The sequence below is a fragment of the Apiospora marii genome, assembly GCF_038362585.1.
Source record: "Apiospora marii strain CBS 49790 chromosome Unknown utg000005l_segment0_segment0, whole genome shotgun sequence".
NCBI classification, from domain to species: domain Eukaryota; kingdom Fungi; phylum Ascomycota; class Sordariomycetes; order Amphisphaeriales; family Apiosporaceae; genus Apiospora; species Apiospora marii.
This window is the reverse complement of record NW_027117377.1, coordinates 5,054,020-5,080,412: the sequence shown is the minus strand read 5'-3', so window position 1 is coordinate 5,080,412 and position 26,393 is coordinate 5,054,020. Positions and strand designations below refer to the sequence as shown.

Here is a 26,393-nt window from a genome sequence, read left to right as displayed (position 1 = left end):
CAGGTCCTACCAGAGACCCGCAGTTGAGGCTTGGCGCGCAGGGTCCCCGCTGGACAAGCGCTGTCCAGCGTCGCAGCGCCTTTGGGAAATACCATATCTGCCACATGTAAAAGCCGTGTTTACCAGGTGAGTTCCATGCCCGATTAGGCAGTTGCTATTGCGAATCACCGATCGTCAGGGTTCCGTGGGCAAACAAGCCTTTGGGGCCAAGCCATTCGTGTGCTTCTGGCAGTCTCGCTTCAGCGACGCTTTGCGTCGGTCCACTTTGATTGAAGCCTGCCCCGCAATACGGACAACGACATTGACAACAACAACTCTTACTTCAACTTCGCTCCCTGTTTGCCCTTTATCTTCCCACCACTCTTACTTGCCCAAGCCGTCTCCGACCTGCCCTAAACGACCAGTCGCATATTTGATATCTCTCCGTTGTTCCCTTTTTCCCATCGTACGTCCGCTCCGTATACACAGGCCACACACGACAAGCATTAACCCAGATCCCGCAGCCCATGAGCCGATCCCAGAACGCGGCCCTGGTCTTCGTCGCAGTCGCCCTGCTCTTCCTCTTCTGGAAGGACTCCGCCGCTGCCGACTCCTTTCCCCTGACCACCGGCTCTTCCACTCCCAATTCAGCCACCACCAGCATGGCCTCGAACTTGGAAGTGTCAATCCGCCACGCGGGCGAGCACAAGCTGGCCCTCGCCGTCACCAACACCGGCGACAAGCCCCTGAACGTGCTGACCTGGAACTCGCCCCTGGACCCCCTCGCCCTCAAGCTGGGCCTGGTGGAGCTCGTCCCCGCGGGCTCGTCGTCGGCGGAGCCGATCCAGATGCACACCATCCAGATCCGGCGGAAGATGCCGCCCGAGGCCGACTCTGTCGTCACCATCCAGGCCGGCGAGAAGCAGGAGAACGTGCTGGAGCTGGGCGAGCCCGTCGTTCCCGCCGACAAGCTCCGGGGCAAGATGACGGTGCGATGCAAGGGCGCCTGGATGGGGGTCTGGGGCGCGGACGACTTCAAGGCGGAGGAGCTGAAGAAGATTGGGTCGGCGGAGGAGACGCGGTTTGGGGACTTTGAGGCGGAGTTGACGGCGGTTGAGCTTTGATGATGACGTCCCTTATGAATGAGTAGTTGTTGTGAAGAGGCGGCATAATGTAGATGGTGATTGGTCCATTGCCCATGCACGTCCAAATGAGGATATGGTTCACAGATTAGGTTCGCGGCAGTCTGTGCACATGTGAGATCAGTATCGCCTTCATGACAAAGGCTTCTGCTAAGACATAGAGTAAGGGTGATGGCCAAAGTCTAATCCCTAGTAACGAGGCACGAATAAAGAACGATCTGTTCTATTAAGTGTCGTTGAGTCGGTCTTCTATTCAATATGCCATCGACTAGCAATGAGCTTCCTGCAAGGAAGGGGATGACGTCTTCAGCAACAGATGTTGTATAAATACCCCACTAACGCCGCACCTGTCCACAGATGAATAGTTGAACGGGGTCCTCTATCAGAAAGAGCTCATTGCAAACATAGTCTCGAAGCTCCCCGGGGAGATGTCCCTGGGGGGTCGAGAAAGGATGGTGGTTCCTATAGCCAGACTCACTCAGCACGAGCCATCTGCCATATGGTGGTATTGGTCCGTGCGGATGGACGGACCATCTTAGAAGTGTAGCTGTTATGGAAGACTACATACATACCGAAGTTCCCAGTCTTCCCGGGTGCAATCCTCGTCGCATCGGCTGTGGTGCTTAGGTTGGTGCAGCGTTACGGCGTTAGATGCGGGAGATGAGGTGGTACTTATTACTGAATAGAATCTCCTTTTTCTTCCCCAATCCATGGACACGATAGTATGGCATCAGCACACTTATTTCTATCTATGTACTCCGTTTCTCCTTTTGAGCGAATACTAATCTATGCAATTCTTACCTGGTCCACCACTGGTCGCAACGGCCGGGAAAGTGTCTCTATAATACTCCCAAGTGTCCAGCGGCAGCACTCACCCCTGAGAGCTCGACAACGGCTGCGCGAGCGACCGCTTCCCTTGTCCTCGTACGACAAGAACGCAGAATGGGTTTCGTCACTAACTGAACATCTTCCTAGGTGACTGTGTGGCTCTATTCTCGAATGGATCGAGTGCGTTTGAGCTGTACGCATAAAGTGAAGCCTTTGATTTCTCGGCTCTGCTGGGCTTCTGCAGGAGCGTAAACCTGGCGAGGCGGCATCGATGAGAGGGCCTTGGCTCAAGCGTCTCCGAGACATACATAGTTACTTGATATGCAGGGTCAGGGGTCAAGGTCATACGTCATCAGAGGCAGATCGCAAGCTTTCTTCAGATGCAAAAACACATAACTTTCCAAGGACTAGCTTATATTAGCGGGTTACTCACACCGAGCCACGAGGGTGCGAATCAAGAAACGAAAAGCAAAGCCCCATGTTCGGCGCTCCGCTGGAGCCAGTTGATGGCTGACAACCTATGTTCTGTAAAGATCCCGCATAGCGGCCAATATATCCGTACAAGAGACCTCTTCTGCATCTTTGGGCTTTTCGTGGGTTTCAGGGTTCACGAAGTGCGACCGGAACTCGTCAATGGAGCGCTGGTAGAAGATACGCATCCAGGCCTCCGACGTGCTCCCATACTCGACGGTCGGCTCCGGGAGCTCGAGAAGCAGGTCCACGCGCTCGGCCACTGCCCTCAAGGCCTGGAGGTTCCGGTCGTCCACGCCCTTGGTGACGAGGTTCGGCGCCGGATGCGCAGCCGAGGGGTTCCACACGACGCAGAGTCGCCCCGGTCCCGGCCGCGGGACACTGACCCATGCCGCCACCGCATCGTATAGCTCGCCCATGCATAGCCCGTCGCGGCCGTTGTGCTGCCTCCTCATGTCCAGCTCGGCGGCTCGATAGGGCGTGGCGGGCTCGCCGTACGACGCGCACCCCACGAGCCCCAGGCGCCGTATGGGCGGTTGCGCCACCAACATCCTCCGCCAACTCGCCTCGGGGCGCAGAAATGCATCGAGCCGCTTGGCGTTGCCGGCCCACGGCTGGTTTGGAAGTAAATCGCCGTATGTGACTGTACGCGCCTGGCATTCGGAGTGGCTGGGGTTGACTTGAGGGATGAACATTTGACTCCAGATTATTTGTAAAAACGAATCATGGAGCTTGAAGGGTCGCTCGTCGATGAAAAAGGGGAAATGGGTTTTCAACAGTGGATTTATCTCCCGGGGTCTTTTGGGGGATTTGTCGAGAGTGCCTTTCAGGTACAGTTTCTGTTGCAGAGCCGCCGAGTCACGGATCACGTCGCGCCATCTGCGCTGCACGAGCTGGGCCAAAGTCAGAAGCGTGCGCGGTTCGAGGTGCAGCAAGGTGCCCTCCAGCAGCTCTGTTGTCGCAAATACGTGTGTGCGACTTTCGTTCGCCATGTCGTAAGATCCTGACACATGGGTCGCCGGGTATTCGTCAAGCAGCTGAGGTTGCGTTGTCCAGCCTTTGCTCAGGCAGGCATTGGTGGCTTGTCTCGGATTATCATTATTACCTTAACCCCTCGCTACAGTCATAACGCCACATGCAAGGGGTGGTAAAAAGCCTGGATCCTCAAAAACATGTCTAACCTACCTGTACTACTACTGCGATGGCTGTTTTGACATTGAGCGATAACAATGTTTCAAGCAAACTGTTCATGCGTGCTGATAGGGATAATCAGGCTGCCAGATGCGACGAGGCAACCCTCAGCAGTGTTCGTGCTACCAAGCTCCTGCAAGTAGCGTCAGCGTAAAATCCTTTGGGGGCGTCTGATACGCCACATTCGGAAGCAGATTTGGCCATTGCGCCAGGTAAGCAGTCCTGGGGGCGCACTACATGGCCAAAATGTTGAAGTTACATCGGCAAATCCTCTTGCACTGGCCGCGGCTGAAGACTGAAGAGGCAAAAGTGGCACCACTGCAGACTTCCATCGAAACATGAATGGATGGTACGGCCAGCCTTACGAAGAATATAGAAACCTTTTCAAACATGGTTGGAAATGGGATGTGCTTACTTACCGACTCCTGTATCCAATAAAGTGCATATCTCCTTGATTCATCTGTTTTACCTGAAGATATCATCTTCTTCGGCAGAATATTTCCCAAATGGTTTTATCTCTCCCCGATTGGACGCCAAGCGATGGACCTCGCGTAGAAACACTTATTGTGTGCCGACTGCCATACTAGTAAGCAGTCTATACACGTTGGGCTTGGTCAGACAGTAGACACGAGGAAATTCGGTGCGACCATCATCCCACCATCATCCCCTGGCCGCACCTGACAGCCCCCACCCCCATCCTTCCGGCCCCAGCCCGTCAGCACTCAGTCTGTCAGTTCTATAAATAACTGTGTCGCAGGGCTCGGTACATAAGTCTGCAAACAGAAGTTAGTCGCCGAATCTGCGCTTGGGTGCTCACTCACATGATAGGGGATTTCCCAGCTTGGTCAGAGAGAGTGTAGAATAAGGGGTATCCGGCAAATCCTTCGTGGTGGCTATCTCATGTCTTTTGCGCTGCAGGATGTTGATAATATATTATCAGTTATATATGTGGAAATTGGAATGACCGGGCCGGGCTAAGATTCCCCATTGAGGGTGAGCTGCGTTTAGGCATCATCTTACAACCTATTCTTACAACTTCGTGAAGCTCAGTGAGCGTCTTGAGCATTAAAATCTATATATAAGGATGTCTAAATAGTCTTGTTTTCCAAAATCTGAAGAGCATACCAAACTATCGTACTCTCAAACAGCAAGAGGTTCTCAGGGTCCCTAACTGCCATTCGTTCTTTCGGGTACACACAAAGTTCACACTCTTTCAAACCTTCGCTAGACATCCTTTTTATATTCTTCAGTCGCCATGCTATTCAACATCAAGACTTTGGTCCTTGGTCTCGCTGCTATAGGCAGCATTCCAGAAGGCTTGGGCCGGGCCGTTCCTCGATCAACGACTGATGCTGTTGCCTGTAAGTGACTCGGGCATCCCGACGACGCCCCCTGAAACCAAGTGAGACCCGAGTTGATGATGCATCAGTGTACAAATATGACGGCCACTTTCAGGCTCGCGGCGCGCCGGTGCGAATCGGCGGTGGTGACAAGGGGGGCACGGGTAGTGGGGGCAGTGGAGGCAAGGGCAACGGCGAAGGTGAAGGTACTAACACCAGCGGAGGCACCCATATCGGAGCCGGCGACGGGACCAGTGGGAATGGGGGCAAGGGTGACGAGGCGCCCGTGCACATCGGCGCCGGGGACAAGGACGGCAACAACAACAACGCCGGCGGCGCCAACAAGCAAGAGGACGTCACCTCGCCTGAGTACCTGGCCTCACGCGGCAAGACGGGGATCGATCTGGTTGCGAACCCCAAGAAGGGCACCGACTACACCGACCGCTTAGTCAACTACAGGTTCGCGGCCCCCAAGACGCCCGAAGGCGTCGAATACTCGATTCCCAAGCTGGGCCTGGGCGAGAAGTACGGCTTCAAGAACCAAGAGGGCTGGAAGACGGTCAACATCTTCTCCAAGAACAACCCAGAGCTCGAGGTGGCCAAGATGAGCTACGGCACAGCCCAGAAAGACGGCAAGACCTACACCTCCATCGTAGCCCACGATCTGTACGCCGACCGGGATGGGAACCGGTACAAGCTCGACGGCTTCTCGGCCGCCAAAGACAGCAAGGGAAACCCGATCCCCAGCCCCGACAAGGATACCAAGTCCGTGCCCGTCTACCAGCTGGTGTACGAAGCCGGCGTCAAGTCACAACAGATGAAACAGGGCGACAAGTTCTTCCTGGTGTCCGAGTCGGTCGTGAACACGGCGGCCAAGACGGCCATCCCTGCGGCTTACAAGGCCATGGGGAAGAAGGAGAGCGAGGTGCTCACGTTCAAGAACGGCGCCCCGGGGGCTGAAGGTGAGCAGTTCAAGATCCTGGCGGGCCTCGACAACAACTGGTCTTACCTCAATACCGTGGGCAAGAACCCGGAATTCTTCAAGGATTACAAGCTGGTCAGCATTACCACGAACGGGGAGCCGCGTACCATGAGTCTGGACTTTGACAAGGTTTAATACGAGCTAAGGGGGTAGGGTTTTCGTTCTTGTACATTAGAAACTGTTTCGTCTTTTTGTTTTCTTTTTTCCTATGTAGTATTGAAGGTTACTCAGTCCGTGGAAAGCGCCTATGGAAGATTGCGCAAATCTCATTTCTATTTTTGCTCGAGCTACCCATGTTTCGTACCTGAGGCAGTGGCTCCAAAAGACAAAGAGGTCAGCGTGTTGGTGGCGGCCACCATCCATGTAAGCTGGGCGTCCGACCCCACTTCTGTCCTACGCCAACATATAAAACTCGTCTCATTCCCCCCTCGTCTACTTTCTCCGAATGCTTCCTCTTCATTGCACTCCCTCCAGCCCCCAGATTTCGCAGCGTCGCTGCCCCCCGGCCAAAATGCAGTTGTTAGAACTCCCGCTCGACGTTTTCAGACTGATCATCCGGGACGTCGTTCGAGACCAGGGCCGGAAGTCTATCAAGTCTCGAGTTGTCTGCCGTATGTATACTTTGCTCTTGGACCTGTATTGCCTTTACGTTATCAACGCGGCAGGCGGTTTCGTGCATATGTGTACCGTTGAATCCATCGCTAAGTACTTTCGCAGGAATATTTGACACCGAGGTTCTGGACGCCGTCATTACCACGGGCGCCATCGAGGACATTGCGGAGCACGATGGCAGTCTGCAGCGGCTGAAGCCTCACTTCGACGTGATTGCACGATATCTCCATCACCGGGTCTGCGCCGACGGACCCGACACGCACCCGTGGATCCTCACCATCCGCAAGACCTGCGAGCGGCTCGCAGACCACAGGACCCCCTCCGGCCACTCTCTGCCGCTCGAGGAGATCCAAACCAGCGCCTGCCGCTGCTTGGCCGTCAATGCGAACGACTGGGTCTTCAAGGGCCTGTTGACGACAGAGGAACTGCTTTACCACAAGGACCATCTGCTGGGAGGCAAATGGGAAAACTGCCTGGCCGTAGCCGCGTGGATGGGGGACCTGAAGGTGGTCCAGTCCCTCCTACTTACCCAAGCCCCCACCGACGACGAGAGCGACACGCCCCTAGATCCGCCTTCCTTCTTCGGCCGGCCGTCCTGGGCCGCCGCCGCGGGCGGACACCTGCGCATCTACCAGTGGTTCCTGAAGCGCGGCGCCATGCCCTACGAGCCCCCGACCAGCTGGAACAACGACCTGGTCCTGGGCGAGAACCCGCTCGTGGCCGCCGCCCACCTGGGCCACGACAGCATCGTCCGGGCGATCCTACTAGCAGACCACCCCGAGACGCGGCGGGAGGTGTCCAAAGCCACCAAGCACGCCGCGTACGCGAACCAACCCCAAACGCTGCGGACGCTTCTGGAGGACTACCGGCAGCACCCGGATTTCTCCGAGGCCAAGCTGCGCGGGAGGCTCGACTACAACCTCGCCTTCTGCAGCTGCCGGCGCGGGGCCGCGGACGCGGCCCGCGTGCTGCTCGAGTACGGCGCGGACCCGGACGCGACCGACTACACGCCCCGGTCGTGCCTGCAGCTGGCGGCCAAGTCGGGGGACGCGCGGACGGTCCGGCTGCTGCTCGAGGCGGGGGCGTCGCTCGAGGCGCCCGGGTACAGGCGGAACCGCATTGACCCGGAGATTGACAGCGACCGGAGGGATATGAACCAGCCGAAAAGAAAACGGAGAGGTGCGCTGGAGATTGCGAAGAAGAGGAACTGGCCCGAGATTGTTCGACTTCTTGAGGAAAAGAAACGGGAGATTGAACTAGGAGGGAATTGATCTAGATACTGGGGCGACTGTCTCATGCTGAAAAGGGATGGCATGCTGGGGAGAATGATCACATAGCTTGAGATGGTGATAAAAGGAGCACATACATACTTAATCGCACATCCACTCTGCACATGCATTCCAAGGGTCGAATCCCCTTAGAGTCGTCATACATCACAGTTGAAGACGAAAGCCGCACGAAAAGTTTCATTCAACCCGATTGTTTCATTAGTATATACCCGCAAGGCATCTACATATGTCTCCCCTCCTCTCCACTTTTCTTTACTCTCACTCCCACTCTCTTCCCTGCTTACGTCTGCTTGGCCAGGGCGTTGACCTTGTTGATGAGCGACTGATCGACGCGCCCGGCGTTCTTGGTGACCTTCTCGGCGAGATGGTCGACCTGGTTGGCCGCGTCGGTGGGCGCGTTGCCCTGCGCCGTCTTGATGCGGGCGATCTGCATGGCCAGGAAGAACTTGGGCGCCTTGATGGTGGCGAAGTTGCCGCCGCTGCTGCGGAGCCCGGCCTCGGTCGCCGTGTAGACGTCGAGCGCGTCCTCGAACGCCTGGAGGTTGCTGTCGGCCATACAGTCGGCCGTCACGAACGTGTCGAGCGCGAACTCGAGGCCCGACTTGCCCGACTTGCTGAAGTCGATCTGGCTGTACGTCTGCCCGCCCGAGGTCACGTCCGGCACGCCGCCCAGCGTCTTGACGGCGGCGTTGCACTTGACTTTGGGGCCCAGCTGCTGCACGACGGCCGAGACCTCGGCGGGCAGCTGCGCGTTGCCGGTGATGAAGCAGGCGCCGCCGTTCTGGCGGGCCTCGACGGGCGCGGCGGGGGTCGGCTCGGGCAGGTCGATGACGGGCTTGTCCGTCACGAAGGTGTGGTGGTTGGTCGGGACGGCGACGGCGAGCGAGGCGAACAGGGCCGCAACGGTGAAAGAAGTGGAGTACTGCATATTGGCGGTATTGGTGGTGGTGATGTTCGTTTTGGTAAAAGTGGTTGCGTTTAAGTAAAAGAATGAAGATCAATTGCCGGGGGCGAAATGATGATTTGTTGTAGAAAAACGAATGGAAGCAACCCTTGCCGGAGGGGAAGATAGATAGTTACAGGTAACGTTGGTTGAAATGAAAATAAAGATACACGAAGGTAGGTTGGGGAAGGAAGGGTAAAAGAGCAAGCAGTGCAGGTAGGGCAGGACAGGCTTTCTTAAATCCGTCGCGCATGTCGCATTGGCGCGGGAGTCGCTCACGATGTTTCCCTCGAGAAGCCGATCTGCCGTTCGTTCGGCTGGTCGGCCAAGCCCTTTGGTCTCATCCTGGACGGGGTCGTTTGATGTGCGCCGCTGCTGATGGTTGGCTCAGATCCCCGAAGGTGAGCAGATCTGGCAGGTTGCCCGAAGAAAAGCGGACGAGAGATGCTGGCAACTGGGGCCGGGGTCTCCGATGGGGGGAACGAGGTTTGGTCGAAGCGCGGTGAGGCTCTGCGTCAAGTCTCACCCTAGTATGCGCGATGCCATGGTTCTCTTGAGACAGGTCGACACCCCTGGCATCTTCCTCGCTTGAATCTTGGCGCGCCCTGAAAGATCCGACGATGCGGTTTTTAGGGGGACCACAACAAGCGCCCGTTGAAATACGGGACCACAGTGGGGTTCTTGGGTGCTGCAGGGCTCGGGCTGGCTAAGCTTAAACCACCCCCTAGCCCCTAAGCTCACTAATCCGACAACAGCTTTACGGGCCATGCATCCTGACTGTACCAAAAGCTATGGACTTCTAGTAAATGCGAACAAGTCTACACATTCATGAATATCCAAACGTCAGAATCTCATTGGCACTTGATTACCTATCCTGATGCTCAATGTCGATACGAACGTCGAGAGATTGATGTGAAATGCCCAGCCATGCAGGGGATCCTTGGGCGGGGCGACGAACACTCCACAGGGTTTCAAGGAGTCCTGCCAATAACCACCAATGCTACTTCGCTTTTAAGTAAGGTTAACAATACCCGAGCCAGTTTCAAGATCAGCGCATCCCGGCCTGTCAGCCAAAGGAAAACGGAGATCTGCTACGGGATCTCGAGAAGTGTCATTCAGTAAAAGTTGATTAAAGTCAGATACTATGATCGCGCATGAAGGCAACCTAGCAGCCACAATCATGTCCGATTTTCAAATGGCGCTTTGACTTGCTCAATCCCGCGTTTCGCGGCTTAACAGTCTACACGAATCAAGACAGGCATCCTAGTACAAACAGATGCGAAGAAAAATAGAATGGGCGGTAAATCTTACAGAGCGACATACTGGAAATAGAAAGCCTGGTGGTTCTTTCGGGGGTCACATCCGCCCGCGGCCAGAGCCTGACAAAATGCCTGGAATCTACCGGCATGCTTGCAATGTGCCATTCCAACCCTAAAACAGAACGATCGGCGCCTCAATATCAGCAAAATTCTGATCTACCCAATGGCCTTCGAAGGATTCGATGTTGTGCAACAAATATCAGCTGCGTAGCTGGAAGTCTCCCGTTCTGCCTGCCTTTACGATCGCCCGGTTTCTATGAGCTATTTTATTGTTGATTGACACATTGTAGCATTGCATAAATTGAATATGCAGCCATAGCCTGATTGCTTACATGTTGCAATGGCCTCGAGAATCACCAATCGCGAGAAATCTGGTCTGTGGGCACTCGATATTCGACTACTTACATATATATGTTGAAACCGCCTCGATTCTCGATTTGAAACTGGTAGTCGTTGTGTATCTGGCGGCCTTTCTCAGCAATGGCTTCCCCGGCACTTTCCCAGAGAACCTACAGGGTATCGAAAGTTCCTGCCGGAGTTACCACTGACGACGTTCGAGCTTGGTTCCGTCAAGACGACCAAAGAAAGATACAGTACATATCACGAGCTTCGCTGGCTTCCAGCCTGAATGCTTCTGAGCATGTGATGACAATTACGTTCAAGGATACCCCTGAATCATTTGGCGATATCCCCCCAACTATCTCCAAACCATTGAAACAATATCTGCCAGGTCTAGAAGACAACCTATCGGGGGTAGTTGTCGATACACACTTTCGCGGTCTCACTCCATTAAACGATGTCGCCCCGGAATATGAGTCTGAGGCAGTAGAGTAAGTAGGGAATCGGATATGTGTGAATATGTATACAAGCTAACCTTGTAACAAGCATCATTGCCGTAACTGGTCTCAACGGGAAAGCATTCGCTTCATGGCAATGCGACGATGGCTCAATGTGGCTGCGAGATTATCTCCCTGCCGACGTACCAGATATCCGGGTCTCGGTATATGGTTACTACTCCAAATTGCATCAAAGCGATACCCATGGAAGACTGAGAGACTACTCCGAAGACCTCTTGCGTGAGATTGAAATGAGTAGGCCCGAGGATACCCTTCACAGGGTAAGTAAAATTCAATCACAAAGATGTAGATACCAAGGCTAACCCACCATAGAAGAGACCTCTTATCCTGATTGGACATAGTCTGGGGGGATTGATCATTAAAGATGTAAGGCTACAATCCAACAGTCGTTGCAGGCTTCTCACACGTCGCTTCTTTGAACCAGGTATGGGTATGTTCCGGGGCTGAAAGGCAGTCTTGCAAAGACATCCGCCTGTCACTGGCTGGTATGGTCTTCTTCGGTGCACCCCACAACGGCATGCGGAATACCGAGTTTATCGCAATGGCTCATGGAAATCCATCAGAGGGATTGGCTCGCGATCTCGGTCCCTTGTCTTCCACAATTATGCAGCTCCAGGAAGATTTCGCCAAAGCGAGGGGAAGTCTGCAGGTATTGAGCTGCTATGAGCTCCATGACACGCCAACACCACAGAGGGTCGGAGACAACTGGGAAAGGACTGGGGAGCCAGCCTTGATGGTCGACAGGAGCTCGGCATATCTTTCTTGGTCGGAAGAATTCGAGACCAGGATGGGGATCCATCAAAATCATTCGATGATTGCCAAGCTTTCGAGGAGACTCGAAAGCAACTACCCCAGTATCAAAGACACCCTACAACGCATGGTCAATCAAGCTCGAGCTGAAGTGCGCTGTCGATTTTCCCGCCAAGACATGTCGACGACTCTATGTAGAGTCATGCTAATTTGCGAGTTCCTGCTTGATAAGCCATCAGCGGTTCTATTCAGTCCCGCTACCGATACTACCAAGAGCACCACCAGGAACCTCATCATGCACCATGTCATTCAGTTGCGAGGGATGGAGCGTCACCTCAAGCGTAAGGAATCCAACCTTCTGGGACCCCAAACCTCTCAAGAATTGCTCGTTCAAGTCGAAGAGAATCTCCGCGTCCTGGAGAAAGTCGTGGCACCCTACGAGCCGCTTCTCCTGACGGATTCCAAATATGGCCAGTTCATGAAGGATGAGAAGCTTCGGAGTCTCCAAGACATCAGAGGCTTCTATGCCCACCACTCTGGTGCTATAGACTTTGCGGCAGTAGCAAAAGGGTTGAGCGAGCCCATCGGCCATCTCACGCGTACTCTTTCACTCAACCAGCTAGGCGCGCAGGCTGCAGAGATCCAGGACGACATTCAGGTCTCTGGATTAGATCAAGTGGCTAAACGACAAGCTATCATGCGCAGTCAAAGTATTCACCCAATCGAGTTCCTCAAGGGAACTTTGAGAGTGGATGAGGGCAGAGAAGAGAAGAACGGTTTGAAACTTGGCCGCTATTACTCGGAAAATGATAGCCCTGGAACAGACGTTGTAGTGGAGTACAGGATGTACCGAGCGCGCGAAGATATGCACCGTACCGATCTTTCGGACTTCGAAGTGGGAGTCAGAACCATGGTGCAAAAGCTTGCAAAAGTTATCGAGATGTCGACATTGGCGAGGGAGGGCAGCCACAGTCTACAAATGCCAACCGCGGCGTTCTTCAAATGGTTTGGCTGCGTCGACCAGAAATACAAGGGTCGAGTTGCATTCATGTATGGCATCCCCCCGGGATTCGTGAAGGAAGATGGAACGCTGTCCCTTAACCTCCGCACGTTGAGGCATTTTCTCCAAGATAAGGACGAAATGATGAAGATGCCACTCCAGCAGAGGTTCAAGCTTGCTGAGTCCATCTGTCTCGCGGTACTCGATCTCCATGTTTGTGGATGGGTACACAAGAGCATTCGCTCTGACCATATCCTTCTCATTCGAAAAGACGATGAAGGTATCCGAAACACACCGGCGGCATTCGGAAGAAGGGACGATAGCTATGAAATCAACCTCATAGGCTTCGAATACTCTCGGGAAGAGTCGACCCGGAGTGATTCCCTTTCATCTCCTGATGATAAAGAGAACCTGTATCGCCATCCTGACCGCCAAGGCGCTCCTCAGAGTTTCAGGAAGGAGCACGACCTCTACGCGCTCGGTTTGGTACTTCTCGAGATCGGGGGCGGGGCCCAACTTGAACAAGTGGCAAAGAAGTTACTGAAAACGGACACAGCACACCGCACACGCTCGGATGCCAAGGCATGGAAAGAGCGGTTCGTAAAATATGCAGAGGAATACCTGCCATTCTATATGGGGAGCAAATATTCACGAGCTGTGCTCCAATGTCTGGAAGGGGACTTTGGCGTAACGTTTGATGATGAGGCTAAGACGAAGCTGAGTACGGCCTTTTATAGAATTGTACTGGATAGCATCAGGGAAGGGGCGAACTTGTGATATATGTGGTTGGGCTTCGTGATCTGGGGTGGTCCGAATTTCATTTGGTATCACTTTCTTCTGTCTTGTCTCGTTGTTATGGATCTGAGGGCCTAGTCTGAGCTGTCTACACTCCATTCAAAACAGGATTCAATTTGGCGCTGGCGACAATTTCCATCTGACTTCATCATCCCAAGGATCGGTAGACGCATAGTTGCTATCCAACTCGTACAAGACTTTCCACTGATCATAGAACGGTTGCTTTGAAGGCTCGAACCAGTCCGCATTCATATACTTCACAAACACCGAATCCTTGTATTCGGAGCTCATGATATATGGACAATGTCCAGGCTGAGCTCCGGCAGCACGCAGAGATCGCAAGATTGTAGGCGCAGCTTCATACTTCCGCCCTGATTGTTGTCAGTTCATATTGCCCCAGTGACCTGTTGCATGTGTTAGGAACTTACCTGCATTGTTGTTGTACTCGTGAACTAGACGGATATGGTTAATGACCTTGAACGAGTGGGTAGCATGAGGAAGGGCTAAAGCTCACTAGGGTAGACATTGATATCTGAGGACTCAATGAGATGCTTCCACCTAGAGTTGTCATTCATCTCATCCGACAGTTCTTTGATGCCATGGTTGGCAAATCTCTCAAGAAGATCCATGCGAATCTGGTTTGATCTGTAAAACGAGATATCGAGGACGCTTTTTCCGTCCGCCGTCTCAGGTGCTAAATCGACCCCGAGCTCCAGACAGTATTTGACACATGCCTCGTATGAGTTGTCGACCAATTCCATCAGGGCTGTCTTACCCTTGCTGTCCTTGGAGGAGTTGAGAGCCTGTCGTTTGCCTGCCGAGTCTTCATGTTGAAGGTGATTCTGAATGCATTTCAAGCACAGTTCATCGTCGATTGAACGGTTCTTCACAAGATGCCAGATGAAGTCGCATCCTTTACCATCTCGAGCCTGTTGATTTGAGCCCAGCTCCAAAAGTAGGTCCATGAGTTCCAATGCGAGCTTTCCGCCGTCGCTCATGATTTCTATTGCAACTAAGAGGGGTGTCTCGCCACGGTTGTTCTTAGCATTGATATTCACAGTTGGCTGCGGGGCCTGGAGAATCATGTGGAGAATTCTCTTGACGATCTCCCGCCCACCTGGGTTAGACACTGCTAAATGTGCCACTGAGTCCCCAGCACTGTCAGTCATGACCATGTTTGATGCCTTGATCAGACGCTCCAGTGCCTGGAAATACGTTTCTGGGTAGGGAATCCCGCTAGGATCAATGGTAACCCAGGTCAGTAGCGGCGACCTTTGGTAGATGTCATCACTGTGGTTGGCATCGGCACCCGCTTCGACCAGAGCAATCACAGCCGCAGCGTCACCGGTCCGTGCAGCTTCGATCAAAGGTGTAAACGAGGGGCTTGCATCGTTGAGATGAGCCCCTGCCGCGTGGAGAGTCGCCACGCAGTTTCTGACCTCACGGAGGCTGTTCGTACTAGATCCATGAGTGCACCACCGCTGGAATGGTCTGCCAACGAGAAAATTGCGATTGGCCTCGAGGAATACCAAGATATGAAGAGGCCTATAATTCCGCTCGTCCGCTCTATTTGGGTCCGCCATTTTGTCACATAGGAGCTGTACCATTCTTGAGTCTGCGTTGTTGAGAGCGATGCCGAGTGGCGTGAGGCTTCGTACTTCTCCTGGACAGTCCGGAGCATCAATGGTTGCTCCAGCCTGAAGCAGAGCGTCCGCAGCAGCAGTTGAACCTACATGGCTCGCCCAGTGCAAGGGCGTACCATGGGGCCAATGGAAAGGGAAATGTGCGAATGGAATCCATTCGCGAACTCCGTTTCTCGTGTCTGTCTTGGTCCGCGCATCCACGTCAGCCCCTTGACGAATAAGAAGCTCCATTGTTGGAAGGATGTCGTGATCGTCGAATTGGAACAGCCAATGCAAGCATGAAATCTCTTGCTCGCCCGCGGTCAGAGATGCATCTGCCCCGCCCTGAGTAGTGAGAAGCCTCACGATATCAAGATTCCCAGATAGGCATGCTTTGTAGAGGGGGGTCTCTCCTTTGCTGTTCTTCTGGTTGATTTGTATGACACAAGTCTGAAGAACCCTTTCAATGATATCAACTCTCCCCGCAACGGCGGCCATGTGTAGAATGGTGTTCTTGTCATCGTTGGCATAAGCACCAGGCAACTCCTGGGAAAGGAAAGTACTCGTAATATCTTCGAGGCTCATCACCTGGAGAGACCCTATATCAAGGATGACCTGGTCCCCTGTCTGAGGAACGACGGCCTGTGAAGCAGCCTTGGACATGCAAAGCGGGTCGCGCTCTTCGTTGTACCCTCCGTTTGCTTTGTGTCTAGCTTTGGCTTCCGTGGCAATCTTGGGGTCGTAGTCTTTCAGCTTTGTAGCGGCGACCCAGGACCCTGAAGCAGCAGCATCCATGAGTGCGCTCTTCCACACGCCGAGCTCCTCTTTGTCGTCCAGGGTTGAGATTGCGCTACATATCTGTGCGACTACACCCTGCGCAAGTAACGAGGGTGATTCGTGGCGGGCCGCTGCTTCAACATATTGGCGAACCTTGTCGCGGTAATCGGGGTTTTGGGTCTTGTGGACAGTCAAGGAGAGGGCCACTCCAAATAACGTCTCACTGGGTATTTGTCCATCTCCGCGATCTTCAGATTCGATTGCATGTTGGCAATCTGCCTCAAGGTACTGTAAAACCTGAGAATCCAACGCGGTCCAGTAGCGGTAGCCTTTTTTTGCTGGATTTATGACATTTCTGTCAGCCACTCCAATCTTAGGCCCGGTGCCTCTCCTATGCCTGGCTTTCTATTAGCGATATATATCTAAGCATATAATAAAGAAATTTCACTGACCAGTCTTTCCACACCTCGTCCCCTTCGATGGCCATGTTGCTCAGTGATACAACCGCGCGATTTTGGGGCTCGGGGCTTAGGAAGTTTCTGCAGATTCGAAGGCAAATGGGCTTGAGGAGAGACTTCTCAGGTGTGGGTATCCCGGTAGATGCTGCTATAGCCCGCTCGACGATCTCAATGATATGAGCTTGTTGCCGATACTCAACTTCTCCATTCCTCATGATCAAAGATTTGCCCTCGAATACTAGAATCGCTAATGCCAGAAGCCCAAATGAGTAACTGTCGCATTTGAATAGAGCCAGGTCCGGGAGCTCATCGGATGAGGCAGTTGGGGATTGAACGACTTCGGGGGGTTTCCAGCCAGGGGTAGATTTGTACTTGGAGTACGTGAGCGGATCACCATGTCGGGTGGAGATGGAGAGCCCGAAGTCGCTGATCTTCGCCCTCCACCGGCCTTGTTCGTAAAACATGAGAACATTGTCTGGCTTCAAGTCGCCATGGACAATGCCACATTCAAACAAACGTTGAAGGCCCGATGCGATGTCCAGGCACCAGCTGTATCCGATCTGGTAGTCTATTCGACTGACTTCGGCTTCGGGTGGGGATTTGAGAAACTTGGACAGTGTGTCTTTAGCTTCTTCCAGGAAGAGAACCGGGGTCGGAACCTCAGGTGATTGCACTGGGTAGTCAAATCCCCAAGCCATGAGCTTCACAATGCTACAATGCTCGCGGATGTTTGGGTTGCAAAGTGCCCGGATCTCCAGTTCTATCATTCTTAGCTGCTTTTGGAGCTGCGGATTCCTTGCATCGTTCTCCTCTGGTGCAAGGGCGCGCTTCATGATAACTCCATCCCGGGTGTTCTGGATCTCTCTGTACACACCAAACTGCGCTCCGTGTGGAGCAAACTCCTCATAGAATGTCTCGTTTTTGAGTCGTGCGCGTTGGAAGTGAATCGGACCCTGGATGCCACTCGTTTCCATGAGAGCCACGAATTTGGCGACGGAGGTAAGCTCGTGTGTAGATGTCGATTTCGAGGAGCTCTCGAAAGATGAGTCCATGAAGCCTGGCATTTTGTCTAGATGGGCCACACGAAGAAAGCGTTGAATGTATGCATTATTACTTCAATTCTCGTGGGCGACAATAATATCCAATTTAAACAGAGAAGGAAGAGCTACGTATGACAAGATGAGAACAAGATGGACAAAAAGCAAGGGAAACTGCAAAATGCTCTCTTGGTCGGGCTGCAGGAGCCCTCCTAATCTGCTTCGAAGTCAATAGTGTATTGGAAAGCTGTTTAATTTGTCTGATTCAGGTCCTCTTTGTAGAATGGTCTGGAATCTTGAACACTCTGTTGCACGGATGCGTCATGGCTTGCCCTGCCGCCCCTCTTGAAACACGGCAGTCTTATTACTGGACATGCACTCATGGTAGTGCAGCAAATGAAACCTGATTGAGCCACTCTGTATGCATTTGGGGTCGCACGAGACTAGGAATGCCGCCCAATGGCGTTTTCCAGCACGCCCACCGACTGAAATGTGACGTCAGTGTTTTTCTAAGCCCTACATCACGTCAAGCCCCCTTGGGGAACCCTGATGAAAGCCTACAGCGCGTGTAGGCTTCAGGTAGTATAGGGGCGTTAAGAGGCTCGGGTAGTCAGTGTTAAGGTGGTAAATATTATACCTACTCTTGTTTATACTCCGAAAAGAAGGACTAGCTAAGCACGGTAGTAGAAAGAAGGGGCGTGCCCCTGTCACCGCAATGGAGTACATAGCAAGAAACAGCCTTTTGCTTACACCCCGGATTGACTTGTTTACTTCTGCTTCAAGAACTCGATAGCGTTGGAGGTCCAAGCCACCGTCTTGTGGTCAGCCTTCAGTATCCGCCTTTGCCCTGCTAAAGCTATGTTGTGTGCCTCCATAGCCTCTGCGTGTTTTCCAGCCTTTCCAAGTAGGATGCCAAGATCATTCAATGCCCAAAGATAATCATGGTGCAATGGACCCAGGACTTTCTCTCGTAAACGGACTGACTCTTTTTGCATCTCGCAAGCTCTGACGAAGTCGCCTTTATCCCCGAAGCATTTGGCAACGTCGCTCATCGCCCAGAGCACATGCGGATGTTCGAGGCCTATTACTGCCTTCTGAGCCTCCAACGCTTTGCGGTGCAGCTCGATGGCTTCATCCAATCGACCTTGCTTCCGATAGCATCTCGCAAGAGTATTCCGAGTCCATGCAATCTGGAAGTCGGTGTCGGGAAATATCCCACACAGTAATTCTAATGCTGCAAGATGCATCTTTTCTGATTCATGCCACTGTCCGAGGTGGCGATATAGGCGTCCGATATCATTCCTCGAGAGGGCAATCTCGAACGGATCCTGTTTGCCCGACGTTTGGTAAATTTCAAGCGCTTCAAGACATTTCTCAAGGGCAAGCTCCCGTCGTCCGTCCTGGTCGTACATGATGCCCAAGCCACTCGCAAGCCACGCCCAATCACCAGGGGCAGCCGAGGGCATGTCTTGGATGCGGCAAATGCATTGCTCCATATGACTGATTCCCTCTCCGATTCTGCCGGCGATTGTGTACTCTCGGGCAAGCTCTCGAATAACCATGAGCCTTTCGAAATGGCCGATTCTTGTCTGACTAATAGTTTCGCCACATTTGCCTTTGTGCATACAAGCAATGTCAAGATTGACCAAGACATCCAAGACGTCATGCATCTCGTCGAATGAGACTGTACCACTCTGGCTAGCCTGTAGACGGTGACGCATCTCGCGAATGAGTTTGAGCATCCGTTGTAGAGGGTACTCTTCCTTTCCTGTCAGCAGCCACCGCGTAAGCCAGGCATGCCTTCGTGTATTCGAAGATAAGAACTCAACAGCCATGCTTTGAAGCTCTTGATCTGCATCTGACCTCAAGAGGTGGTAGCACCAGTAAGAGGTGGCATAACTTTCGAACGCCTGTTCTCCTGGGCTTTGCTGTAAGCCCTTGGCATCGTCCAATTCCATCATCAGACCTAAGCATGACTTCGCCATAGATGCATGGGCTTCTGGAAGATAGACTATGAACTTCCCATCTCCAGGATTCCGTTGTGTGGTGGATAAGCATTGATGGACTGATAGATGCGCCACACTGAAGGCGTCTGTTTCGAGGTGGTGCTCAATGAATGGCGAGCATATCTTGAGGACCGCTGGTTTGAATGGAAATGTTGCCTCATCCCGCAGCCCAACGGCCATGCTTCTTTGCAGTTCTAACCAGCTGAGTGGTCTCGGGCTGCAAAGGACGCGACTTATGGTTGACATTGTCAGACTCAACCATGCAGGGTGCTTTTCTGCTATTGTGCGCAAGGCTCTTTGGTAGACGCTCCCGAGGGCTTCTGGTGGCTCGTTGAGCACCCTAAGCACGTCGAATGATGATGTTGCTAGTTTCAGTTCGGCAACCTTCAAGTGGACCCAAAGAAACATTCCATCTGCTTGGCTCGATAGCAAACGTTGTACCTCGAGCCTTGTTTCTCTGTTATCTATTGGTAGTTCAGGGATAACAGTGGCCAGATAACGATCGACGTCGTCTTTGGTCAAGATTGGGGTGACCTTCAGCATTGTCGCATTCTCCAGGACTCGACGAACCGGAGGGATGTCGCGGCTGAACATCAGGGATCTGCATGAATCGCCAGACTCAACAATGTTGACGAGGTCTGGTAGGAAGTCTTCGATATCTTTACACTCGTCAAGGGCGTCCAAAACTAGGAAGGTGCGGCACGGGCAACTGAGGAGTACTTTCAATAGGTCAACTGGTTTGTCGGCCCATGCGAATCGAGTTCGGCCGTATTGTCTAGCCTGGTTGAATGCTGCGTCGAGACTTGAGGGGATGGAGTCGGCAGAGCATATGAGCTGTGTTATAACCGCTCTGTACATATCCAGAGCGCCATTTCTCGTATTATTAGTGTGACTCCAGAAGAAATAAGCAATGCGAGGGGAGCCATCGTGAGTAGCCAGAGTTGCAGTCAAATATGCAATTTCTGTGGCAGCCAACACCGTCTTTCCTACGCCGGCATTGCCATGAACCCAGCCAATAGAAGATTTACATGCTTTGAAGCTTGTAAGTTCCTCAAAGAAGTCGTGTTTGGTAAACCAGCGACCAGACTCGACTGAGTGTTTCTTCTGGACTCTGAGAAAATCATCAATCCAGTCGGCAGGAGCGAGCCAGTCAATGATTTCTTGGCGCCGTTTCGCTGCAAGCAAGTACGTTAGTACTGAGGATAATACTCCCAGGGAAGTATGCATATTACCTGGATCAATGCTGACCGAAGATCCGCTTGATGGAGTCGGTGTGTTGATGGCCGAGTTAATAAACCCTGATTCGGCGTTGAAAGTCATCTCATAGCCTGTGTCCATTTGAAATAACGGTGGTTCTGAACCAAAACGATAGCCCATCGAGTTCAAGCGGGTATCGAACAACGAAGTGTCGATGAGTTCGCCGAAATCAAGGCCGCAGTCATCATTCTCCGAGGTTGCAGCCACCCCTGTTGAGACGACGAGGCCACGATTGGCTGGTCCCTAGCTGCTGACTGGTGGTTTTCGTCGGGGGATTGTCGACTTTCGAGGCTCGAAGACAAAATAATGGATGTGTTGGGAAAGTCATCCGGGGTACATTGCCTCCAAGAGCCGGATTCCTTGATCTCGACAACAGCATGCCGACTGGAGGTGGGTTTCCCTGCTAACAGTTAGCGGTAGTCAGACGCGTTGGCAGATTGAAACTAACCTTGAGCGTTTGTATTCGATGCCCTTATTGGGTCCTTGCAGTAACGGTTCATGGCTTTTCTAATCTTCTCCTTTGTCTGGACGTTCCCTGAGATGATAATCCGTACTTCTTTCCCCTGATCCTCGAGTCTTTTATACTGAACAAGAAGCGATATCCATTCATCTTGCTTCAGATTCTTGGCGATACCCCATTTTTTCAGCTGGTTCTCGTATTGCCATTGGCTGAAGAGCTTGTTAGTTATCTCATTTTACGAAATATGTAGTAGACGACGAACCTAGCCGTAAAGCCGTGCTGATTTCTCATGATGGAATCAACGCATTCCTCCTTCTCCTTGAAGCCTTCCTTTCGTGTCAAAGGAAGTCCTCTCTGGCTGTACAGCTCGATGATGTTCGCTTTGTGCTGTTCCCAGTCCTGTTTGGTGACGGTTCCGGTACGAAGTGTCATTGTTGAGGTGATCGAGGAGATGAAACAAGTAAACACGGGCTAAATGACTTTGAATAAGCAGGTTCGTGGAGATTTAGGCCCCTTCTCTTGGTGGCCGATAGTGTGGGTGGATCTATGCTTCGATGTCTTGGGCTTAGAAGTCGAGATGGGGAACTACAGGCGTCCGCTGGTGTAGAACCTCGTCGCCTTATATAGGCATCAAGCTCTGTAAGTAGGCCCTACCACCAGGCTCTGACCGCCAGGCTTTGGCCACCAGATTTTGATTTTGGCCACCAGGTTTTGGCCGCCAGGCTTGGGCCGCCAGGTTTGGGCCACCAGTTTCTGGCCGGACTAGTACCTTCTTATCAGATGGTGGCCCCTTAAGTGCGATAACGCTGCCTTCTACCAGAAACTCCGTATTATACTGTGGCGTGCCTGTTTCAAACGCCCGTAGGGCTGACGATAGAATTTGATTGGATAAATCAACTAAATACCATTTACAACGGGCTTATCGACCATCTCTCGGAGTATTCTACGGGGCGCAGCGTTGACGCCCTCCAGTTGATGGTACTTCATGGCTGCTGGCTCCTCATTGGCCAGCCGATTCAGTCAGACCAGTCACACTGCAACTGTTATGCAGGTTTAGATTGCAGTCCGGGGTCTTTCAGCCAGTCCCTCATCTTTGCGCCTCACCCTCTGCTGTACCGATCCAACGCTGTTCAGGGCAAGGTTTGTGGCCAACTGGTCACCGCCGAGCTCGGCGTTGTACTCCAGGGAAGATCACGTGCAGTCCTAAACCTGGTTTACGAAAAGGTACGGTTTGTGACATTATGAAAAGGTGCATAAATAGTTATGAACGAAACCCGCCATCGTGCTAGTCACAGCCAAGCAGCCTTCATACATGCCTCAAATAGATATCACAGGTTTTGGACCGCGAAGAGCCAGGTTCTGACGAGAAAAACAATATAAAAATGGTCGAAACCGCCGGTAGTAATGCGACTGGAAAATTATCATGTCTATTCATCAAAGCATCTCTCTCGTAACCCTTACAGAGTGAAGAGCCTGACACTAACTGCACACCCATTCCATACTTACTTTGTGAGATATCCTATCATCATGCCTCAAGACTATCACCATGAATCCAAGAAGCAGGGCGGGAAGAGAAGGTGAAAGAAACCCACTCGAAGCACACGGTACGGATACTCACACACATCCATTAGGGCTAAGCCAATGCTGAAGAGATACGTCGATGAACACGGCAACGTTGTCGAAAGATTGGCGGACAAGCGTGGTTCGACCTCAGCTATGGAATACCATGTGACCAAGGCTAGCCAAGCCATCGCCGACTTTGACCAGGCTTGGGCGCAAGCTTCGGCATCGAACAGCCGTGAATAAAGATTTCATCAGTAAGTACGTCTTCGTGCCTAACTTTACTTCTCGCTGACCTGATTTGCTAGATCCTCTACAAGGAATATATACCATCGGCGCTGATAGTGTATTAAATAACCAAGTTATTATTATTAAAGTTGTTCCATATGTAATTACCAGTGCATTAAAATTTGATCAAGATTATACCCAGGTAAATAAACAAGCCAGCGTTGTTATCATAGCCGCAACAGGTAACAGCGCAGGCGATAGGCTCCCAGGGATCAGTATCGCACGTGAACCGATGATGGAATTTATCGTGGGACGTTTCACGGTCCGCCAGATGCCTCCTTACGGTCTTGATTATGTCCACACTTCCAAATGGGCTTCGCGGGGATGGACTTTTCAGGAAGGATGCCTCTCTTCCTGCCGATTGTTCTTTTCAGATAGCCAGACCATCCTCGCATGCGACAAGATGCTCTATCCGGAATGTTTACAAGTGGCTATGACTGGGACCATTTTGGGGGATTTCTCGCTTAATCAGGTGTTAAATGCACGATAATGACTCCTACTATTCACATCTTTCCAGGGATATCCAAGCGTATAGCGAAAGGACGCTAGCACGTGATTCCGACTCCGTTCAGGCCTTCCTGGGCGTGCTCAACGACTACAGGAACAGCGGTACCCATCAGCATCATCACCTGTGGGGCGTTCCAATCTCGCAAACACAAACTGTCCAGGTTCCATGCATTGCTCTAAATTGGCTGCATGTGACCAGCAGCCTTACACAGCGGCGCCCTGATTTCCCCCGCTGCTCGTGGACCGGATGGGCGGGTCACATATTCCTCTCCTATTATGAGTTAAAGGTGATAGTATCCATGGTGTACATCGGTCAAACGCGGAACATGAGTCTCGAGAGAGTTTAGCGGAAACTCAGCAGCAGCAACGCTCCGCCAAGACTTTTGTACTTGAGGTCAGAGATTACCGAGATGACATGCAATCCAGGGAGCCGCATTAAGCCAAAGGAAGGAGGTTCTCGATGGGAATCACCCCCAGAAGCGTTCGCCATTCTGCCTATCACGGACACGGCGTTTATGGTCTGCAGAGCGTATATGGACGAGAATTTGGATATGATGGATCCATATCCAACCATCTTACTGGAAAAGTACGAACAAACATGGGGTATGAGGAATGGACAGTGTATTTCAGATTCGCAGGCAACACTGCTCGTAATGAGAAAGACTGTTGATCATTTTGAACGCGTTGGATTGGTGGAGGTTGGTCCGCTGGAAGTAGATGGTGACCGCAACAGGTCAACGGCCTGTGTTTTGCGCTCTACCGATCTTTCAAATGGCGCTGTCGAGCTATCACAACTAAAGGCTATAATCTGTCTCAGAGAGCACAAGTGGCTGAGAAATGCGGAACAAAAGACCATTTGCTTGGGTTAGTTCAAACCAAATTTCACTGAGGTTGGCATTCAAGGTTTCTTTGGTATCAGATATCATTATTCGTAATTTATTTACTTCGTACACAGCCACCCTCCTAAGCCTTGATCTTCAGCACCGCCTTGCCAAAGTTCTCGCCCTTGAGCATGCCGAGGAAGCCCTCGGCGGCGCTGTCGATGCCCTCGGTGACGTGGAGCTTGGCCTTGAGGCTGCCGTCGGCGAGCCACTTCTGGACGTTCTGCTGGTGCTCCTGGGTGTACTTGGGGCCCATGTCGGGCTGGCCGACGAGGAAGCCGCGCATGGTGAGGTGCTTGGCGACGAGCTGGAACAGGTTCTTGACGCCGTAGCGCTGCTCGGGCGCGCAGTTGTAGCCCTCGATCATGCCGCAGACGACGACGCGGCCGTCCTCGCGCATGGCGTCCAGGGCGGCGGCGAGGTGCTCCCCGCCCACGTTCTCAAAGTAGATGTCGATGCCCTGGGGCGCGAGGCGGGCGAGGGCGTCGGCGGGGCTCTCCTTCTTGTAGTTGAAGCCGCCGTCGAAGCCGAGCTCCTTGGTGATGAAGTCGAGCTTCTCGTCGGAGCCGACGGAGCCGATGACGGTGAGGCCCAGGTGCTTGGAGACCTGCCCGACGACCTGGCCGACGGCGCCGGCGGCGCTGCTGACGAAGATGGTCTCGCCCTTCTGGGGCTTGCCGATCTCGAGCAGGGACGAGTAGGCCGTCAGCCCGGGCATGCCGAGGGCGCCGAGGAAGAAGCCCGGCTCGAGGCCGTGGGGGTTGTCGAGCTTCTGGGCCGGGTCGACCTTGTAGACGCTCTGGACCTTGGCGCCGAGGTCGATGCTGATGTACTGCTGGAAGGGGCCGAAGGTCTTGATGAGGTCGCCCGGCTGGTAGTTGGCCGCGTCCGACTTGAGGACGCGGGCGATGGTGTCGTTGACGAGGGGCTTGCCGAGCTCAAAGGGCGGCGAGTAGCTCTTGGTGTTGGGCTCGCGCATGCGGCCCCGCAGGTACGGGTCGTACGAGGCGTACAGCACCTCGGCCGTGATGCCGCCCTGGGGCGCGGGCGCCTCGGCGTCGAAGCCGACGTCCTCGACCGTCAGGTGCTCGCCGGGGACGGGGAAGCCCTCGGGGACCTTCTTGAAGATCAAGGCCTTGTTGACACCCATTGTCAGGAAGTGTTGTGGAAGAGGGGTCTTATTAGTGGACTGGAGGCGCTAGGGGGCTTCTAGCGTCAGGGGCGTTTAAGCTTCGAATTAGGGTGCTGACAGGTTCGAGTAGAACTGGGTATAAGTTGTTGCAATGTCAAAGACACACGACGGATGAGATGATGGGATTGATACTTTGAATTTCCAGTCTAACTTTCGAGGCGGACGCTCCTGATGTTTTATACTGCTGAACGCATAGTTGGGTCATGGCTGCCAAGCACCGAGGCTACCGGTACAGTTTGCATGACGTTGTCAAGTATGGAGACATGGAGCAACATTACAAAAGCTAACTAACACCGATGTGCTCCATGCGGCTTTTTCCGCACCGTCATAGCCTTACGGTCCGCGGAACTGGGTCCGCCCATTGCTGCGGTGTGTGATGTTGGAAAAAGGTTGGACGTTTTCTCGATGTTGTCCAGGGTCCCAGCGCCCGGTAAAGTCGACGCCAGTCTGTCTCGTTAGTCAGCTCGGGGGACAAATTGTTGGAGACCTTGGCGACGAGCGATTCAGGGTCTTGGATAAGCAAGCCGCAAGATCGGTCGTAAAACGCCCTCCAAGATTCGAATCAAGATTGAGCGACATTTCGGAAGGGAAGACCCTGGGCAATTGGCCTTGGCGGTCGTCGGCGGGGCGCCCGGCGCATTGTTGTCCCCCCGCTCAGCTCAGCAAGATGGCAAGACGCAACGCGGACCCTTTGAGGTCCTCGTTCTAAACTCCGAAGCCATTGAAAAGATCGGCGAAGAGCTTGCACGTTCTGCACCCGGGGCGCACTGCAGGTTTCGCTCCTGCCGTGACTTGTGGCAAGCGTGGAGACGGGCGTCGCACGGCAGAAGGCGCTAGAACCTCTGCCGTT

At 53.0% G+C, this 26,393-nt stretch overlaps 10 protein-coding genes across 10 annotated transcripts; 5 read left to right on the top strand and 5 right to left on the bottom strand.

Moving 5' to 3' along the window:
- Positions 1-506: 506 nt before the first annotated feature.
- PG985_009458 (uncharacterized protein) lies at positions 507-1,103 on the top strand (the record flags this gene model as incomplete). Its single annotated transcript, XM_066829226.1, has 1 exon — positions 507-1,103. The coding sequence occupies one exon, from the start codon at positions 507-509 to the stop codon at positions 1,101-1,103; it is 597 nt and encodes a 198-aa protein (XP_066684138.1).
- A 1,364-nt stretch (positions 1,104-2,467) lies between these two features.
- On the bottom strand, positions 2,468-3,412 carry PG985_009457 (uncharacterized protein; the record flags this gene model as incomplete). The annotated part of the gene is made up of 1 exon (XM_066829225.1): positions 2,468-3,412. One exon carries the CDS (start codon positions 3,410-3,412, stop codon positions 2,468-2,470), a length of 945 nt encoding a protein of 314 aa, XP_066684137.1.
- A 1,454-nt stretch (positions 3,413-4,866) lies between these two features.
- On the top strand, positions 4,867-6,068 carry PG985_009456 (uncharacterized protein; the record flags this gene model as incomplete). The annotated part of the gene is made up of 2 exons (XM_066829224.1): positions 4,867-4,972; positions 5,041-6,068. 2 exons carry the CDS (start codon positions 4,867-4,869, stop codon positions 6,066-6,068), a joined length of 1,134 nt encoding a protein of 377 aa, XP_066684136.1.
- A 376-nt stretch (positions 6,069-6,444) lies between these two features.
- PG985_009455 (ankyrin) lies at positions 6,445-7,816 on the top strand (the record flags this gene model as incomplete). Its single annotated transcript, XM_066829223.1, has 2 exons — positions 6,445-6,544; positions 6,651-7,816. 2 exons carry the CDS (start codon positions 6,445-6,447, stop codon positions 7,814-7,816), a joined length of 1,266 nt encoding a protein of 421 aa, XP_066684135.1.
- Positions 7,817-8,114: 298 nt separating this feature from the next.
- Positions 8,115-8,762, bottom strand: PG985_009454 (uncharacterized protein; the record flags this gene model as incomplete). Its single annotated transcript, XM_066829222.1, has 1 exon — positions 8,115-8,762. One exon carries the CDS (start codon positions 8,760-8,762, stop codon positions 8,115-8,117), a length of 648 nt encoding a protein of 215 aa, XP_066684134.1.
- Positions 8,763-10,576: 1,814 nt separating this feature from the next.
- PG985_009453 (uncharacterized protein) lies at positions 10,577-13,480 on the top strand (the record flags this gene model as incomplete). The annotated part of the gene is made up of 3 exons (XM_066829221.1): positions 10,577-10,926; positions 10,982-11,187; positions 11,340-13,480. 3 exons carry the CDS (start codon positions 10,577-10,579, stop codon positions 13,478-13,480), a joined length of 2,697 nt encoding a protein of 898 aa, XP_066684133.1.
- Positions 13,481-14,001: 521 nt separating this feature from the next.
- PG985_009452 (Ankyrin repeat protein) lies at positions 14,002-17,419 on the bottom strand (the record flags this gene model as incomplete). Its single annotated transcript, XM_066829220.1, has 2 exons — positions 14,002-16,120; positions 16,350-17,419. 2 exons carry the CDS (start codon positions 17,417-17,419, stop codon positions 14,002-14,004), a joined length of 3,189 nt encoding a protein of 1,062 aa, XP_066684132.1.
- Positions 17,420-18,159: 740 nt separating this feature from the next.
- Positions 18,160-21,547, bottom strand: PG985_009451 (uncharacterized protein; the record flags this gene model as incomplete). The annotated part of the gene is made up of 4 exons (XM_066829219.1): positions 18,160-20,573; positions 20,631-20,864; positions 21,104-21,324; positions 21,378-21,547. 4 exons carry the CDS (start codon positions 21,545-21,547, stop codon positions 18,160-18,162), a joined length of 3,039 nt encoding a protein of 1,012 aa, XP_066684131.1.
- Positions 21,548-22,642: 1,095 nt separating this feature from the next.
- PG985_009450 (uncharacterized protein) lies at positions 22,643-22,921 on the top strand (the record flags this gene model as incomplete). The annotated part of the gene is made up of 2 exons (XM_066829218.1): positions 22,643-22,692; positions 22,747-22,921. 2 exons carry the CDS (start codon positions 22,643-22,645, stop codon positions 22,919-22,921), a joined length of 225 nt encoding a protein of 74 aa, XP_066684130.1.
- Positions 22,922-24,433: 1,512 nt separating this feature from the next.
- On the bottom strand, positions 24,434-25,501 carry PG985_009449 (uncharacterized protein; the record flags this gene model as incomplete). The annotated part of the gene is made up of 1 exon (XM_066829217.1): positions 24,434-25,501. One exon carries the CDS (start codon positions 25,499-25,501, stop codon positions 24,434-24,436), a length of 1,068 nt encoding a protein of 355 aa, XP_066684129.1.
- Positions 25,502-26,393: the final 892 nt, after the last annotated feature.